General features: G+C 42.6%; 1 protein-coding gene across 3 annotated transcripts in view; it reads left to right on the top strand.

The window, feature by feature from the left end:
- LAMB4 (laminin subunit beta 4) overlaps positions 1–18,919 on the top strand; it is a 933,969-nt gene that overhangs the window by 413,306 nt on the left and 501,744 nt on the right. For all 3 annotated transcript variants that reach the window (XM_069629159.1, XM_069629158.1, XM_069629160.1), the window contains one exon: positions 235–344. In XM_069629159.1, the coding sequence (XP_069485260.1) occupies positions 235–344 (110 nt within the window). The remainder of the gene's footprint in view (positions 1–234; positions 345–18,919) is intronic.

Raw genomic sequence — 18,919 nt, 5'->3', positions numbered from 1 at the left:
ACATTCAATAAAATATAAAGATATTTTTGAACATTTTTAAGAATGGTTAAACCTTTAAGAAATACCTACACCGTAGGAATGTTAGATTGTCCATTTGTAAGTGTTTGTGATGCCACTAATTGAGCCACCTCCAAGATATCAACCTGTACATGAATATTTGAATGCACTCTTATACTGTTTGAATAATTTGTGAAATTGAAATCTGATTTCTTTGTCCTGCCTTTATTTTTTCAGATTGCAGCTGTAATCCTTGGGGCAGTCTGCCGGACTCTACCTGTGATCCAGTTACTGGAGAGTGCCTATGCCAGCGTCTTGCCACTGGACGATACTGTGATGAGTGTCTTGTATGTACTCCTCTTGTCACATTTGTCACAGCAGGTTGTGCACAACCATTTCTATGCATATAATGAAATGGGTGCTCAGAAAAGTATTTTCTGTTAAGTGTACATTTTTTATAAATATCTCCACTTAGATGTGAAAATGATTGTTTTCGTGCCCCATGCATAGATCAGCTGCAGTATATGTGACTTATGCTTTACATGGAAAAAGTGACCTGCTCTATAACCTTGATTCTAGCCATTCTAAACCTCCTTCTGTTCTCATTCTCCTTGATCTTTCTTTTGCTTTTGACACGGTCAACCATGCCATCCTGCTCAATCACCTCTGTGATAACCTGGGTATCACTGGTCAGACCCTGGCCTGGCTGATATCCTTTCTCACTAATCAACCCTCCCAGGTCCAGCTGGGGCCTTTCCTCTCCTCTATCTCTCTCTTGCTACATGCGGTTTACCCCAGTGGTCTAACCTCTCTCCCTGGCTGTTGAACCAATACCTGGCACCTCTTGCCCACCGCATCGCTGCTCTCTGCTCCAACTTTCAGTGTTATGCGGATGACACCGAGCTCTCTTTTAGGCTTTGTTCAGCCGACTCTACTCCTACTCTCATTCCAGACTGTCTATCCATAATCCAGGAGTGGTGTGCCACCAATGATCTCTGCCTTAATGCGAGTAAGACTAAGATCCTTCTCATCGGAAACACCAGCTCCCTCCTTTCCTCTATCTGGCCGCCCACTCTGGGCCCTCTTCCTACTCCTACCTGTGAGGCTAAGAACCTTGGGGTCATCTTCTAATCCACCCTCCCCTTCTCTCCTCACAATTCATGATGTCTCTAAGAAGTCAAACTATCAGCTGCACCTCCTCAGAGGTATTCTTCCTTTCCTCACTCTCCACCAGAAGCTCACTGTGTCCAGAGCTCTGGTCCTCTCTAGGCTGGACTACTGCAACAGCCTCTTTCTAAATCGCCCTGCCTCTACTCCCCCTCCTCTACAACTTATGCAGAACAGTACTGCAAGACTTGTCCTTGGCCTCAAGCCCAGGGATCGTATATCTCCAGCACTGAAACTCTCTTCACTGACTCCCAGTGGCAGCATGGATCAAGTTCAAGACCCTTTGCACCGTCTACAAGGCTTTCTGGGGCCTGGGACCGCACTACCTCCAACACTCTCTTCCTAAACACCTCCCTTCTCGAGCTCTCCGCTCATCCACCTCCAACTCTCTGGGGGTCAGTCACCTTTTCCAAGCAGCGAGTTGGGGGCAGATTTCTTTCTTCGGCTGGGGCGTCTCTCTGGAACAGCCTCCCTGCCTCTCTCAAGCTTGAGCAGAACCACCTCTGGTTCCAGAAGCAACTCAAGACCTTCCTTTTTGCTTCCGCCTTCTATCTTCCTCTCCCATACTGACTACCTGTCTGGTCCATGCACTGGTCTCCTGGCCACCCTCTGAACTTGAGCCCAGGTCCCTGCATTTCCATTTGCACCTTGCACTGCCTCTTGGCTCCCCCAGCACTTGAAGTCTGTATCTGTAACCCTACAGTCCCCTCTCTCTGCACTTATGAGCCAACCGTTGACTGCACTTTCTATTACCTGCACTGAGCCAGCTGCTGGCTGCACTCTTGATTACCTGCACTTCTCCCCCCCTTTGGCGCTTCTCTCCTTCCACTTCCCTGCACCTGAGCAATCTCAATGACACAAGGCCTAGTAAGATTGTTGTATTTTCCCCCCTCTGTTTCCCCATCCTTGTCTTGTCGCGGCTAGTAACACCTGTGTACAGGTGGTTTATAAATGCCATATCATATCATATCACATCAATGTAATTGTAATTGGTTATTTATAATGCACTTAATACTCAGAGGTTTCTAAGCACGGACCCAGGGATCAAACCTGCATTGCTCTGCATTGTCTTACTTCCAAGGTAAGCGCGTTACCCTGGAGCTATCCTCCCGAGAATGCTTCCTCTGTAGCTTTTGTTCCAGTCCATGAAAGTTCAAAATGTGTGAGGCTACTGAATTCGTCGAATTTGGGCACTCATGTGTCACAGATGGTCTCAAGAACACACCAACTCCCAAAGATAGTTCAAGGGTCTTTATTTTTGATTTGTAGACAAGAGCTTGTTAAGGGACAATGCCTTTCTATCTAACCTACAATTATGCAGTCCATCCCTAGCCCAGACATCCTTCAGCGCAAGTCTGGTAACCCTTAATATTTAACAAACTGCCTAACTCTAGCTGAGGGCCTAAACTAAAATTTCTAATCAAACTGAACTTCCTCAGTGAACAATCGTGGGGACCCTACCCGAAGAATCCCCAAGGTGATGTAACTCAAGATATTTGTGCTTACCGACACTTGATGCCCCCATTTGATCTTTTCTATACACGCTTGGATGTTCCTCTCCCTATATAGCCCTTTCCTACTTCTATTCTCCTCTTTCACCCACCATCTCCTCTGATACTTCCTCCTCTATCCCTCTGATGTTCCTCTCTCTCTCTTTCTCTCTGTCTTTCCACTACCTCCACCTTTAAATATTACTCTCTCCTACTCTCACTCTCCTGCCCACCTCTACTACTCTCCACCGTTCCACCTCTACTACTACTCTCCACTCTCCAACTCCTACTAATTTCCCCACTCCACACCACCATTACTCTCTGCTCTACTACTACTCTACCTACACTGCTAATATGCCACCCACACCCTCTCTCTCAATCACCTTCCCTTTCACTTTCTGTCACCTTCTCACTCACTCTCTACTCCCTACAATCCACTCATATGCAATGTCATTCAACCGCAATTGCCACTTCCTCTCATCAACCTGCTCCAAGCTCCCTCTGACCTCACCCAAACAACCCACAAATAACTGCTCCCTGGGTTTCCTTTTATCCTACCCTTTTTCCTCCCATTGGATATCCTCTCCTGCTTGTTCCCCGGGCCAATCTTTCCATGTTCCACCCCACTGGGTGGTGTGATGCAATTGGCAAAAGACATAAAATGGGGTCTAAGCCCTGCAACATTCCTGTGTGGAGGTCCACCTCGGTTTGCTAAGAGTGGTACAATGTTGTGAGTTATTCTGTTCAAGCCACAGTTGATGTGAAGGCCTCCCAGGCTTGTTAACCTGTTGGTTGATCTGGGTTGCCACTCGGTGTCTCTGTAACAGGTGAGCTTGTTGTATCTGTTAAGCAGTTTTGAGCTTTTCACATGTGTGCTGGCTTCCACTTTGGTCTGCTGTGCTGCTTTGTGTAACCTCTTCCTTTCATTGCATTGCTGGATTGGGGGCATTTTTACACCGCAATTCTTTGGCAAGAATTTTGCAATTCTTTGGCGTTTCAGTTAGGCTGGCCTCTCGTCTTTCTACCGTTTGACCTGCTGGAACATGTAGTTTCCTACACAATAGAGAAATAAACTGGCCAGCATTGTGCAAGCTGCACAAGCATAGTGGCAGTATAAGAAAGGACATGGACTGGGGCCCTCCCAACTGCCACCTTTCCCCGTAGGATTGGCTGTGACTTCCACCCTGATAGGCCTCCCACCCCAGGCTAAGCAGGGTCCCCATACATTCTTTACAGGATCAGCTTACTCATCCTGTCACACATTCCAAATTTGTTGTGCTGAAAACATCTTTGAAAAAAAACTCTATTTGCATATGGCTCCCCATAGAGCTTGAAAAATGCACAATTCAATCCAGTAATTGTAGTGAATGAATGAAACAATTAGAAAATCGGTTAACCAAACTCAAGATAAAATGAAATCTCTCGATATATATGGACATGCACAGTATTCATAAAAGGACAAGCATAATGGAAAAATATACCCCAAACCCAACGCCAGCCCCCAAAACACACACACACACACACACACACACCATAATAATCCACTAAATGCACATAGACAGTCGCAACTCCTTTTTCACACACACACACACACAGAGATACACACACACACACACACACACACACACACACACACACACACACACACACACACACACACACCTATTGATACAAGTACAGTTGGGTCATAGGGACAACATGAAATCTAAAATACACTGCAAAGTGAAAGCTATTCAACAAAACGCACAAGATGATATGCCCCACGAAACAGCCAGTGGGACAAACAGACATGAGCAGTAGGTTCAGAGGAACACAATTAGATGAAAATATTTGTGGCCAAAGGGACAAAACGAAATGAGGAATATACTTCTGGAGAAAACAATCTGTAGCAACAAGTTGATAATCACACTACAGCACACCATCACAGCGTACTACTGAGGAGGATGCTATGCCATTTACCGCAGCAGCTTCCCATCAGATCATGCAAACATAAACAATTACACCAACGTAGCTAAACAGCATATGCCATCATACACCACGCAACTTAGTCACACAGCAATATGGTAACATGGACCAAACTGAATTAAAATATAAATTACCCATTTTACGGTCCGAAAGGCACAAGGACATGTGCTTTATATTTCCCAAAAAAGGATCATACTGAGCAACAAAAAATGATCTGACGCAAATCACAACAGTACATTATCACCACATGCAAACATGACTTTAAATTATGTGCACACATGTATCAACATAGTATACACTATCAAAAAATCATGCAACTCACAGCTACAAAACAGACCTATCAAATAAAAAAATATAACATGCAACATACAAATGGAGGGAGAAAATGGAATGAAGACAATACCATGCAACAAACAAAACTATATGCAACAACTTGGAAGTAATACGACACCTAAAAAATATAACACCATACAACACAGAATTCACAAACCATCACAAAATGCAATCATAAGTAAGTGGAAGGTGAGCACATCATACATGCTCCTAGCATGCATGTGTAACACTACAACAGTGGCACACTGCTATTTTTTCAGAAATACAAATAGCTTGGATCAGTTTAAAAAATGCACTCAGCAGACATATAGCTCGGCATTGCATCACGCTTTCACTGTGAATTTAATACACTTCTGAAACAACCCCAACAACCCAGTCACACTGGTGAAGTCCGGGACAGCACACTCTTAACACACCACAGAAACTGAGACCATACTTATTTCCGATGCAAACAATGAACAGAAGAGATCCCTCAATATCGTGAAGCTGCTGACAAATTCCAGCAAACTTGGGCTCCAAATAAAAACTCCCACCAACATGGACATTATTATGTCCATTAAAATATGTAGCCAAAAGACAAACAACCTAAATTTAGATTTGAAAAAAGGCTATTAACTCATTTTTAATTCCACAAACGAAGCACATGAAAACTGTAAAATAAGAATGACTATGCATACTACTTACTTAACATATATTATTTTAACATACATAATTGCAACTAGAAAACACAGAATATTTACCTCTTTCTTTTTTTAAGCATTCCTTTTTATTATGATTGGTTTATTACAAACCTTTCATTAAATAAAAATGACATGCGTCCAATTCATTCCATTTTTTCCTCATTATTTATCCTCATCGGATAAACTAACACTTCATTACATCTTCCAAGAAGAAAAATAAAATAAATATACATATAATCCCCTCTTACTATTTACAACATTAGGGCCTCCTCCATGAATTTCAGAGCCGCAGACATCATCGATGTATTATCCCCAATTAAAAACATGTCCCACCGTTCATCCATTGTCAATGTTTGGCATCAGGCTTGTACGTTCTACCAAAAGATGCTTTGATGACTCAATTACTTCTATCACCTTGCAATACCTACATATTGGGCCCATTTCATCACATTGTCTTCTATTGTTAAGCACCTATCTTGTCGGCAGGATGTTCAATCTCAGTCACATAAATAGGTCACGCTATTTGGGACTTGGAAACTTAGAGAGGTAGGCCGGCACTTGATTGATGGCTCCATTTTCCAATTTCAAAACAGATTTATGTGAGAGTCGTTTGGCCTGTGTCCCTATCCAGTCTAGTATCATTGCCTGGTTCTTTACCTTTCCCGGCTTCACCATAAAGATATCACTTGTTAAATCAAGATCACTTAGCCCATCCCTACAGTCTTGTTTACATCTGTCAATGAGGCCATCTCTACTCAATGTCTCCATCTCTGTGCAATTTCCGGTAAAGAGCCAGAGATTTCCAACGAATGATCGAGTGGATGGACTGCAGACCCAGTTTGTATCTGATTAATGCAATCAGCAAGCCATTCAGGAGATGGAGGACCATTTTCCAATAGTATCCCTCCATCACCTCCCAGAAGGTGGTGGAGACATTCAAGGCCGCTTCCACTATATATGTAAGGATTGGAACCACCTTCTGTTTATAGATGGTTATACTCAGTATTATTGAGAATTTCCCAAACCATTTTTGAAAAATGACAGCTTGTATGGTCAGTCTTTTACACTGCAATCTTATCACCTCCATCCATTGTTTTTCAATTACACTAGAGTTTATGAACACTCCCAAATATGTCATTGACTCCACACATTCCAGCATCTCGGTTCCCATACACCACTTATAACTAGGCTTCCTCTTTCCACGGGCATTCGATGGGACCATTATTTTAGTTTTTTTTCATTTATCCTAACATTTGTTCTTTTAAGGTAAGTTACAAGTTGGTTTAATCAGCGTTGCAGTCCCATTGGCGCCTGGTCAATAATGACCAGATTGTCCGCATACATAATCCATGGAAGTGACTGACCATATATCTTTGGAGGAAATGCTTTAACACCTACCTGACTAGCCGCAGGATCTGACAAATAAAGATTAAATAATGTGGGGCAACCTTGTTTAAGCCCAGTGGAAGTGGGATTTTTTTCTTAAGTTGTCATGGGGGAAAACTCCATTACAAACTTGTCAGTCTGCATGCATAGATATAGATCGAATAAAAAAACAATATGCATTGAAAGACAATACTTATAGTAATTTATAGCAGAATAAAAAATAGTATATATGGAAACAATGCGAATTAATGACATACTCACGTATACAATTTGTACTACTACATTCAATAAACACCATATAATGTGGGCGTTTTTGCACAAAATCAATACAAATTCAATGTACATGGGCCAATTTACAAACTGGTAAGAACATATGTCTATAAACACACGCATGTGAACAATTAAATGCATACCCCACCCCCAAAATGGGGAAATCATTGGAGAACAAATATTTTAAAAAAATGTAAAAGATAATATTACTTTTTCATTTAAATAAACAGTAAAACAACTTAAATTAAATCACTATAACATATACACCCAAACATATTAAACCAACCACGTAACAAAAACATATACTCTTACTACCTTCTTAATACATTTTAGACCAAACAACAAACAACATTCTCATGTGGAATGCAAGAAACACACATGCAATAGCACATACAATACAATACCAATATGCAGACAACACATGAGTAAAGGATTCTGCAAAATGTGTTTTATTTTATATGTTTAGTGTTTATTAAATCGTTAAAACTTAACATTGGTGTTCCATGTGATTGTATACATGTTTTACTTTTTCTAGATGTAACCTTAACTTTTTTCAAATGTTTTTGATTTTCTCCAGTCATACATATGCATTGTACTTCCAACTGATGCATTGAAGTTTACAAATGAAAATTCCAAAATGCTTTCTCTTATGAATCCAATGGTTTCATCACTCCTTTTCCTGTAGGGATCTCTCCCCATGTGGCCAGGGGAGAGCAGCCACTACCTGATCCTGACCCTGGTGCGGCTGTATGAGGGAGGATCACATGGGGGAGACAACCTCTGGGAGAATATCGTGGCTCCATCAGATGAGACATGGTATCCCCCTTTTTTCCTTGAGAATACCCTATCCCTACCTCATGCCTTAATGGCATACTGTTACACCTCCCCTCATCCACCTGTGAATGATGCTGAAGACCTTCCAATGACAACTGTATGTGAGTCATCAAGATCTGACTTGCCCTCTAGAATTAAAGAGAACATCTTCTTAGCCTCTACTAACAAGTAATCCATAGCTGACTTGCCTTCAAAGGACCATTTTCCAGGCTTTACCTGTTAAACAAAAAGTATGGACTTCAATTTCCATAGCTACCAAAAAACTGGAACGAGGCAAATGAACAGAGTAATGTAGATCGGCCAGGCCAGGATCACAGGCTGTGCTCTAGTTGTTGAGAGCGCATACTGTGACCGGGAGATTTAAACAAGTCAAACAGCTGACTGGGGCGCGCTGCTGGAGGGAGAAAGCTGCATCTCTCTGTGAGATCCAAGAGACAGTGAGGATGGAGAGAAAGCTGTGAAGCCGACCGGCTCGTGAACAAGAAAAGGAAGGAAAGCTGACTGTGAGAAGAAACATGCTGCAGGAACACAGAAGCCAAAAGAGGGCTCCTGGGCATTTGCATGTGCTTCGAGGCAGTTTTCACCTTACCGGAGTCTGAAGACACAAAGCAGAAGGGACCACGAGAGGCACAGAAGCCAAGAGGCAGATGTGGCAACTGAGAGGGAAACGCTGAACAACCGTAACCAGCTTGCCATTGGAAAAGTAGAATATGCTAGCCAGATAGCCAGAATGGGTGATTCTACCTGAGGGAAGCAGGGATGCCATGGTGTATTGGCAGCCATGCCAAATCTGAATGGATATTAATGAAACATATGAGAAAGAGTATTTTTTGGAAGGAAGAACAGAAGAGAAACACAAGACTTTCAAGTTTGTGAGTGTATGTAACACAATGTAAAAGAAGTCCTGGCAGGATAATATACCAGGCAGATATGATATCAAGTAAAACAAAAGCAAGAGGCTATCCAGTTTGGAAGGGCAAGGGAGTATACCAGGATAATCCAAGCTATAAGGAAGATACCTATATGTGAAGCCCTGGCAGGAGAGTATACCTGACAGTTGCAAGAGTGTGCATCTAAGAAAGCCCTGGCAGGAGAGTATACCGGCAGTTGTAAATATGTGCATGTAAGAAAGCCTTGGCAGGACAGTATGATCAGGCAGTTGCAAGTGTGTGTATGACAGAAAGCCCTGGAAGGGAAGTACACCAGGCAAGGACAATGTGAACATTGCATAGGAAATACATGACTTAAAGAAATCCTGAGAAAGACATATAAAATAAGGATTTGTAAAAAAAAAAAAAGAAAAAAGGCTGTTCTAATCACGAGAAGAGGACTGAAATCCTGGCAGGAGAGTGTACCAGGTATCCTAACAAAACAAAGGTAGAGAGTCAATCTGCTTTATATATCAGTTGTGTCATTTATCAAGTAAAACTCATGGGACTGATATCATTGAATAAAGCACAAAGGCAAGAGAAATCCAAGGGAAGAGGACCACCCTCTGAAACTAGGAATTCTATCCTGTTGTAACTTTTGTGTTGGAGTTATGCATTTTCCTTTTTGAACATTTATGAACCACTCAAGGCCAAAGACATTACACTTTTCACTTTATAGTTTAGTTTATTAGAATGTGAGGGTCAGAATAGTACTTTGGACATGGGATGGTTTTGCTTTGCACATTCTGATGCTGACAGACCCTTAGTTCTGGTTTTACCTATGTAACTTTCTTCTAGTGCATATATGTTTCCCAAGGTTCGGATTCACCTTATCTGGACTAGCGCCAACATTCCTGACACATTTGGAAAGTTTTCATCAACTGTTCCATGCCTAAAATAATTGATGAAAAAAAATGTTATTTTACATGGGACTTTCCATACAGACTATGCCCAGAATAATCTAAATATTGCCTGCTTCGAATGTAGAGTTTTTTGGAAGAAACCTAGGCCTTACTCTGAAGTAATGTATGGAATGCAACATTAAAAAATCACATCAGAAGAAATCAACATATTCACTTTCAAATGACAAAACAAATGTATTATTATTTCTGAGCATGCAAAGTAGGTGTGGAAGACTAAAAATTCAGTTTATAGCACTGTCCACACACCACTCTCTGCATGCAGCACACACAACAGGCGGCAGAAGCTCATAAAAGTCAGAAGGATAACCAATGGTCGAAGGGACAACGGATAGCCAGTTTTATGCTGTGGAATGTGCACAGTCATCCTGCAGCATTCAACAAACACACACACCACCCCTCCCAACCAAACAGCAGCCACCCTCTAGCCATTAAACAGTCTAAAAGAAGACATATTGGCAATTATGTTCATTGGTTCACAACACCAAAAATGGAATGGTTAATACATCATGTAACATACTATATACTAAGAATAAAAAAGAATTTCCTGCAACACAACAGACAAAACATCCACTATCTGGTGGTAAAGGTGAGTTGCCCTGCTCAGTTAAATTAACCCAGTGTCCATCATCACTTTCGGGCTTGCATCACATTCAGGCCTCCAGCACCATCATGTTTAGGCTTAAAAGATCTAAGCCATTCTATTAGCCCATTTAGTTCCTAAATGCCAATGCACATGGTTGTTTAATATTAACAAATATATCAAAACAACACCAAAGTTCCATCCCCTTCAACGTTATGTTTTATAAACATATATAAGTGGATCATTCACAAGATATTACACACGTACACCAACAAAACAATACGAGAAAAGTTGATACTCTGATCAGTCACAATAAATCTGCATATACCAACAAAATAATAAATAATAAACAACAAATAGCGGAAAATAATATGCATGTAATTATAACCTTGGGACTCCAAGAAAATGTGCCCATGTACTCAGCACTCACTGCTGCATGGGACCAGTTGCTGCACACAATCCACTGACAGGGATACCAGCCCACACCAGCATACCTCAGGGCCTCTTCTCACATGTACCATACCTGAAAGTAACCACTACTGAGGTGGCACACAGGAGTCACCTATAATAAGACTTTTCCATAGTTACAATGGATTGATGCTCTATGTTGCAGACCTGTCCCTCCAACAACCTCCTAACTATAATATCCTCAACCTCTACACTCGAGCTCACTATGCAGCTACCAACTATTCCACTAGCACACAGCAATTGAATACCCCTCACAACAGACATAAATAAAACAGAACACTGTGCCTCCACAATAAGCTTACATAGGTCAGTGCTGACAAAGGCATCCTAGTAACATGGGCACACAATGCTCCCCTTAGGACACACACGACTCCATGATCCCAACACAGAACATCTGGAAAAAATGCATGCAGTGCTTTGGGTTCTTTCAATCTGCACGAATAAACACAACCACAAAGCTAGCTTGCATTTCTCCCTCTCCCCACAAACCTAACCCACTCCATCTCTTTGAAATCTGCCAGATTTGATTTTCATTTACACTTTCGTCTGTTTAGGCCTTTCGTGAGAGCAAAATAAAAAAGATAAAAACATGTATAATTTTAAAACCACGTACAATGTAAACACAGCCACAGACCTAAACATGATATGTACTTTCATAGTAAATACCATCAGCCTAGAAAGACATTAAGTAAAATACAAAGTGCATCAGAAAGTGAAGAAAATCTTACAACTGGAAGATTAAAAATATCACATCCTAGACTTTGATAAAGGTAACTGTTTGCCATCCAGGGAGAGCAGGGGAGAACAAGAAACATCATGATTGGCTTGCTCGCTCGCGGCATCAAAGACCATAACGCCCAGGCACCATGAGCTCAAAGGCTACTGATCCTGTTTGCTCTCAGTCGCCAGGCACCATAAGTAAAACCTGCATTTGATTCAGTGATCTCGCAATCAAAATCGTCCAAGAGAAATGATAGAGCAGCTCTTCCTTCCTTAAAAGAGGGGGTACTCCTTATGGGATCGTAGACTGGACATAAGAATAAAGTGTGGCAGGACTTGCACATCTGCATCTCACACTATGCATTTTGGAATCGATAAGCCATTCCATTTTTGATAGTATGAGCTAAGGTTCTGTAGATAGATTAATATTGACAGAAGAACTGGGAGAGTTAGGATTCCCAGATATGGAGGGACACTATTTAGGAGCACAGCTATGAGTGGTTTATGACGATTTAAGAGACAAGGAGGAAAACAGTGCGTTATATTGGAAAACACAACGCAATAGCCAGTAACAATTGGAGAATAGCTGTGTGCCCCATTAGCCTCTCTATCAAGAAGAATTCGCAGTAACCCAACATTGACACCACTTTGGGAAATATGGAACAAGGGAGTAGTGAAAAAACCTATATTGCAGCCATCATGGCTCATTTGCATTTGGGCCCCTCCTTTTTTGCCCTAAATCTCAGAGTCAGAATGATTTCAGAAATTAGTTCAAGCAGGCTTTGAAAGCGCAGGACAACCGGGCAGACAAGGAGGTTTATAGAAATCGCAGAGCTAAGGAGCTATAGCCTGCTCTGAGGATAGGAAGGCTATCAGACTTCCATTGTTTGCAACTAAACAGGGTGATCTGAGAGGGAAAATTAAATGTTGAGATGAGTACCCGAACCCTGTGGTAGGCAGAAATGGACATCGAAGTCACAGAGACAGACTATGGGCAATGAGGTGAGATGGAACAAGAAAAATGTCAATATCCAATCAATTTAAAATGCATGGTATTAAGCTCACAAAGAGGTCTCATCTGCCCACAATAAGATTAGCTAAAATGTACCTGGGCATGGGAGAGGCATGCTTTTTGTTTTGTATTTGTATCTATTTGAAGAACAGAAATGACTAACAATAACACATTTACACATGTCAGAAGCATTCCCTTGAAGGGTGCCTATACAACAGCATATATATGAGAACACGTAGTGAGCCAGTTTATAATGGTGTAAATAATTAAGATATATGCCAGTGACAAAACAAACAGAAACAAATTGTATATAAGAAAATATGTGATTAACAAAGGTATCCTTAACTGTCAAGATAAAGAGGAGTACTCAAGGCAGTGGTGGGTGGGGGCGATGTCAGGGGGAGCTCCCTCGTTAGCAAGTTAAGTGAAGTTTAAGCCAAGATTTGAAGATATCCACAGTTGGGCTGGCTATGATTGTTAGTGGCAGTGGGTTCGAGTGGAGCGGGGTGTGTTGCGAGAAAGAGCTAAAGTGAGAGGAGGCACTTAGAAGCTATGGGGCAGTGTGGTTCAGTGAAGAGGAGGATCAGAGGGAACACGCTGGCGAATAAACTGAGATGCAATCAGACAGATACTGAGGAGCAAAACCATGATAGTTTTGTAGACTAGGAGAAGGAACTTGACAAGAGAGCGGTTGTGCATGAAAAGACAACTAACATGCTGTCAGTATTTAGATGTGGAGGAGGGTCTGGATAGTGTAGGGGGCCAGAAGAAAGACACAGAGTCTCAGAGGAAATGCTGTATATTCTTTTTTATTAAAGTGAAGATATAAGGCCTAACTTTCCCTATGACTATGGGTGATCCCTTCCTATATTATTAACCCAGGCTTCCTGTTTGTCTGTTGGCAATGTCCAAAGAAATAAGCCTGCTGTCCAAACTACCCTAACTGACCCTACCGCTAAAGAAAACTAACTTAGGTCAGGAGAATGACTCCCTTCTCCTGAGGTACACCTCATACCAGTCTTTAATAATTCATTCACAAATAGTCTCGTGATTAGGATCTTTGGGTTGAAGAAATCAGTAGATGTAGGGAAGTTTTAAAAAACATTGCACTATTTAGCGGTTGTTTTTCGGAAGGGTCTTGCCTTGCTTTTGAAAGGTTCATCTGTCTGAGTTTGAAAGTACTGAGGCACTTTTCCTTTTTGTGTAGGATGGTACAGAAAAAGCAGCCACTGTTTCCCATGACCTTCGCTACCTGTAATTGTGAACTGACATCACAATTTCAGGATTCTTATAAGCTTGTCTAGTCGTGGTGTCGCAACTAGAGAATTATAAGGATGGAATCTTTTGCAACTCTTGATTGCATACAATTATAATGCTCATGCTATCATGGCCATGAATGAGATAAGGGCTAGGGTGGTAAACAATATTATCAGTATTGCACATTTAGAAGACCATTGGTTGGGACCTGATACTTCATTTCTTTTAGACTGATGTGCACGTTTACACATTTCTACAGAAGGGCAAACCAAGCATCAGGCTTTGAAGGTTGATAGCCATAAGAGGAGAGAGTGCATGCTGATAATAAAGGCGTAGGCTGAATAATACATCGTAAACCGTGTAAAGAATGGTAGTGGGCATACAGGGTACTGGACAGTCATGTAAGCACAGGTTTATTGATTTTATTCATAACAAAGCATTCTGCAATTATGCACAGACAGTATATGTACGTATGCAAATTCTTGGCCTGCTATTTTAAATGTATTCTGAAGCTAAATGGCAACATTGGGCACACCAATGTGGGAAATATATTTATTTTGCTTATTTTTCAGTCATCAACATAGCTCATATAGAGCAGTAAAGCACTGACAACATAGCAATCAAAGAAACATAACATTACTAAATATATATACCTCTATGTAAAATTACTTACAAATATAATGTAATATGATATACTGATATATATTTATTATATATATATAAAATATATTCAATTATGTATACTTTTTATAAAGATCAGTGGGTAAATACTATCTATAAAAGGTTGAATTTATTTCATGTTATATTTAGTGTTAATGTTGTTTTTATTTTATGGTCAGTGTCTACTTATGCATGAAATCTTAATTTTGGATTTCCCATATGTATATTCCTCAACATTGTACAGATAGAATGCTTAACTTAACAAAAAAGATATCCCTCTGATGTCCTTGTTTTTTTAAGTGAGTATTGTATACATTTGTTATGTAATTTTACTGAGATTAATATTGTGCACCTCTGTCATTTGCATGATGTTCAGGTGTTCTGAAACCATGGATGACAAACCCAGCTTCCCAATGTACACTGGTTAATGTCAAACTTTGATTCGTGCAATTTGGCTGGAATACCTTCGAAAATGTCAAGAGAAGATTTCAAAGCCTTTGTTGTAGTTTTGACCTAATCATACTTCATGAAACGTGGTTATTGAAGCCATGGGGCCTAGGGGGCTGTCTTATTTTTTCAAAAGTGCAGAAAAGGTACCCCTAACGAAAAATATGGGGGCCAGCCGATCTCATGCAGGAATGTGGTCTGTGGATATGCTACAGACTGTTTTAATAGTTGAAGTATTAATACTGGCAGCATGATAAAATGAAACACATGTCTGGCCAGGACATTTATTTTCAGCATTGTTAACCGGCTGCATCATGATAGTTCCAACAAAGGTAGCAGGCGCCCCTCTCTCGGAAGAACAAGGCATGATAACCTGTTCAGTGGTTGTTAACCACATTGAGAGTTCGCAGCCATCTGCTTTTTGCTCACTGTACCTTTCACAGATGGGAAATATCCATTTGCATATCAGTCTTTGTCCTGCCCACATGGGCAGTCCAGCACCGAAATGCTATGGCAATTCCTCTCTGAACAAGAGTACCACCAGCAACCCCATACACGTGTTTCAGCCTTGTTGGGCATCATCAGTGAGGTGAAGCTGAGCCTCTCTAAGCACAGTGAGCAGGGAGTCCACGTCTGGTTGCCCCCAGGTAACCTAGGGTGACCAACCCCAAGTTCCTTCAACAAATTCAACAAAGGTAGCAGGCGCCCCTCTCTCGGAAGAACAAGGCATGATAACCTGTTCAGTGGTTGTTAACCACATTGAGAGTTCGCAGCCATCTGCTTTTTGCTCACTGTACCTTTCACAGATGGGAAATATCCATTTGCATATCAGTCTTTGTCCTGCCCACATGGGCAGTCCAGCACCGAAATGCTATGGCAATTCCTCTCTGAACAAGAGTACCACCAGCAACCCCATACACGTGTTTCAGCCTTGTTGGGCATCATCAGTGAGGTGAAGCTGAGCCTCTCTAAGCACAGTGAGCAGGGAGTCCACGTCTGGTTGCCCCCAGGTAACCTAGGGTGACCAACCCCAAGTTCCTTCAACAAATTCAACAAAGGTAGCAGGCGCCCCTCTCTCGGAAGAACAAGGCATGATAACCTGTTCAGTGGTTGTTAACCACATTGAGAGTTCGCAGCCATCTGCTTTTTGCTCACTGTACCTTTCACAGATGGGAAATATCCATTTGCATATCAGTCTTTGTCCTGCCCACATGGGCAGTCCAGCACCGAAATGCTATGGCAATTCCTCTCTGAACAAGAGTACCACCAGCAACCCCATACACGTGTTTCAGCCTTGTTGGGCATCATCAGTGAGGTGAAGCTGAGCCTCTCTAAGCACAGTGAGCAGGGAGTCCACGTCTGGTTGCCCCCAGGTAACCTAGGGTGACCAACCCCAAGTTCCTTCAACAAATTCAACAAAGGTAGCAGGCGCCCCTCTCTCGGAAGAACAAGGCATGATAACCTGTTCAGTGGTTGTTAACCACATTGAGAGTTCGCAGCCATCTGCTTTTTGCTCACTGTACCTTTCACAGATGGGAAATATCCATTTGCATATCAGTCTTTGTCCTGCCCACATGGGCAGTCCAGCACCGAAATGCTATGGCAATTCCTCTCTGAACAAGAGTACCACCAGCAACCCCATACACGTGTTTCAGCCTTGTTGGGCATCATCAGTGAGGTGAAGCTGAGCCTCTCTAAGCACAGTGAGCAGGGAGTCCACGTCTGGTTGCCCCCAGGTAACCTAGGGTGACCAACCCCAAGTTCCTTCAACAAATTCAACAAAGGTAGCAGGCGCCCCTCTCTCGGAAGAACAAGGCATGATAACCTGTTCAGTGGTTGTTAACCACATTGAGAGTTCGCAGCCATCTGCTTTTTGCTCACTGTACCTTTCACAGATGGGAAATATCCATTTGCATATCAGTCTTTGTCCTGCCCACATGGGCAGTCCAGCACCGAAATGCTATGGCAATTCCTCTCTGAACAAGAGTACCACCAGCAACCCCATACACGTGTTTCAGCCTTGTTGGGCATCATCAGTGAGGTGAAGCTGAGCCTCTCTAAGCACAGTGAGCAGGGAGTCCACGTCTGGTTGCCCCCAGGTAACCTAGGGTGACCAACCCCAAGTTCCTTCAACAAATTCAACAAAGGTAGCAGGCGCCCCTCTCTCGGAAGAACAAGGCATGATAACCTGTTCAGTGGTTGTTAACCACATTGAGAGTTCGCAGCCATCTGCTTTTTGCTCACTGTACCTTTCACAGATGGGAAATATCCATTTGCATATCAGTCTTTGTCCTGCCCACATGGGCAGTCCAGCACCGAAATGCTATGGCAATTCCTCTCTGAACAAGAGTACCACCAGCAACCCCATACACGTGTTTCAGCCTTGTTGGGCATCATCAGTGAGGTGAAGCTGAGCCTCTCTAAGCACAGTGAGCAGGGAGTCCACGTCTGGTTGCCCCCAGGTAACCTAGGGTGACCAACCCCAAGTTCCTTCAACAAATTCAACAAAGGTAGCAGGCGCCCCTCTCTCGGAAGAACAAGGCATGATAACCTGTTCAGTGGTTGTTAACCACATTGAGAGTTCGCAGCCATCTGCTTTTTGCTCACTGTACCTTTCACAGATGGGAAATATCCATTTGCATATCAGTCTTTGTCCTGCCCACATGGGCAGTCCAGCACCGAAATGCTATGGCAATTCCTCTCTGAACAAGAGTACCACCAGCAACCCCATACACGTGTTTCAGCCTTGTTGGGCATCATCAGTGAGGTGAAGCTGAGCCTCTCTAAGCACAGTGAGCAGGGAGTCCACGTCTGGTTGCCCCCAGGTAACCTAGGGTGACCAACCCCAAGTTCCTTCAACAAATTCAACAAAGGTAGCAGGCGCCCCTCTCTCGGAAGAACAAGGCATGATAACCTGTTCAGTGGTTGTTAACCACATTGAGAGTTCGCAGCCATCTGCTTTTTGCTCACTGTACCTTTCACAGATGGGAAATATCCATTTGCATATCAGTCTTTGTCCTGCCCACATGGGCAGTCCAGCACCGAAATGCTATGGCAATTCCTCTCTGAACAAGAGTACCACCAGCAACCCCATACACGTGTTTCAGCCTTGTTGGGCATCATCAGTGAGGTGAAGCTGAGCCTCTCTACGCACAGTGAGCAGGGAGTCCACGTCTGGTTGCCCCCAGGTAACCTAGGGTGACCAACCCCAAGTTCCTTCAACAAATTCAACAAAGGTAGCAGGCGCCCCTCTCTCGGAAGAACAAGGCATGATAACCTGTTCAGTGGTTGTTAACCACATTGAGAGTTCGCAGCCATCTGCTTTTTGCTCACTGTACCTTTCACAGATGGGAAATATCCATTTGCATATCAGTCTTTGTCCTGCCCACATGGGCAGTCCAGCACCGAAATGCTATGGCAATTCCTCTCTGAACAAGAGTACCACCAGCAACCCCATACACGTGTTTCAGCCTTGTTGGGCATCATCAGTGAGGTGAAGCTGAGCCTCTCTAAGCACAGTGAGCAGGGAGTCCACGTCTGGTTGCCCCCAGGTAACCTAGGGTGACCAACCCCAAGTTCCTTCAACAAATTCAACAAAGGTAGCAGGCGCCCCTCTCTCGGAAGAACAAGGCATGATAACCTGTTCAGTGGTTGTTAACCACATTGAGAGTTCGCAGCCATCTGCTTTTTGCTCACTGTACCTTTCACAGATGGGAAATATCCATTTGCATATCAGTCTTTGTCCTGCCCACATGGGCAGTCCAGCACCGAAATGCTATGGCAATTCCTCTCTGAACAAGA

The sequence above is a fragment of the Ambystoma mexicanum genome, chromosome 12 (assembly GCF_040938575.1).
Source record: "Ambystoma mexicanum isolate Mex_15411 chromosome 12, UKY_AmexF1_1, whole genome shotgun sequence".
In the NCBI taxonomy this organism is placed as follows: domain Eukaryota; kingdom Metazoa; phylum Chordata; class Amphibia; order Caudata; family Ambystomatidae; genus Ambystoma; species Ambystoma mexicanum.
Note: the sequence above shows the minus strand (reverse complement) of the source record. Positions and strands in the feature narration are given on the sequence as shown.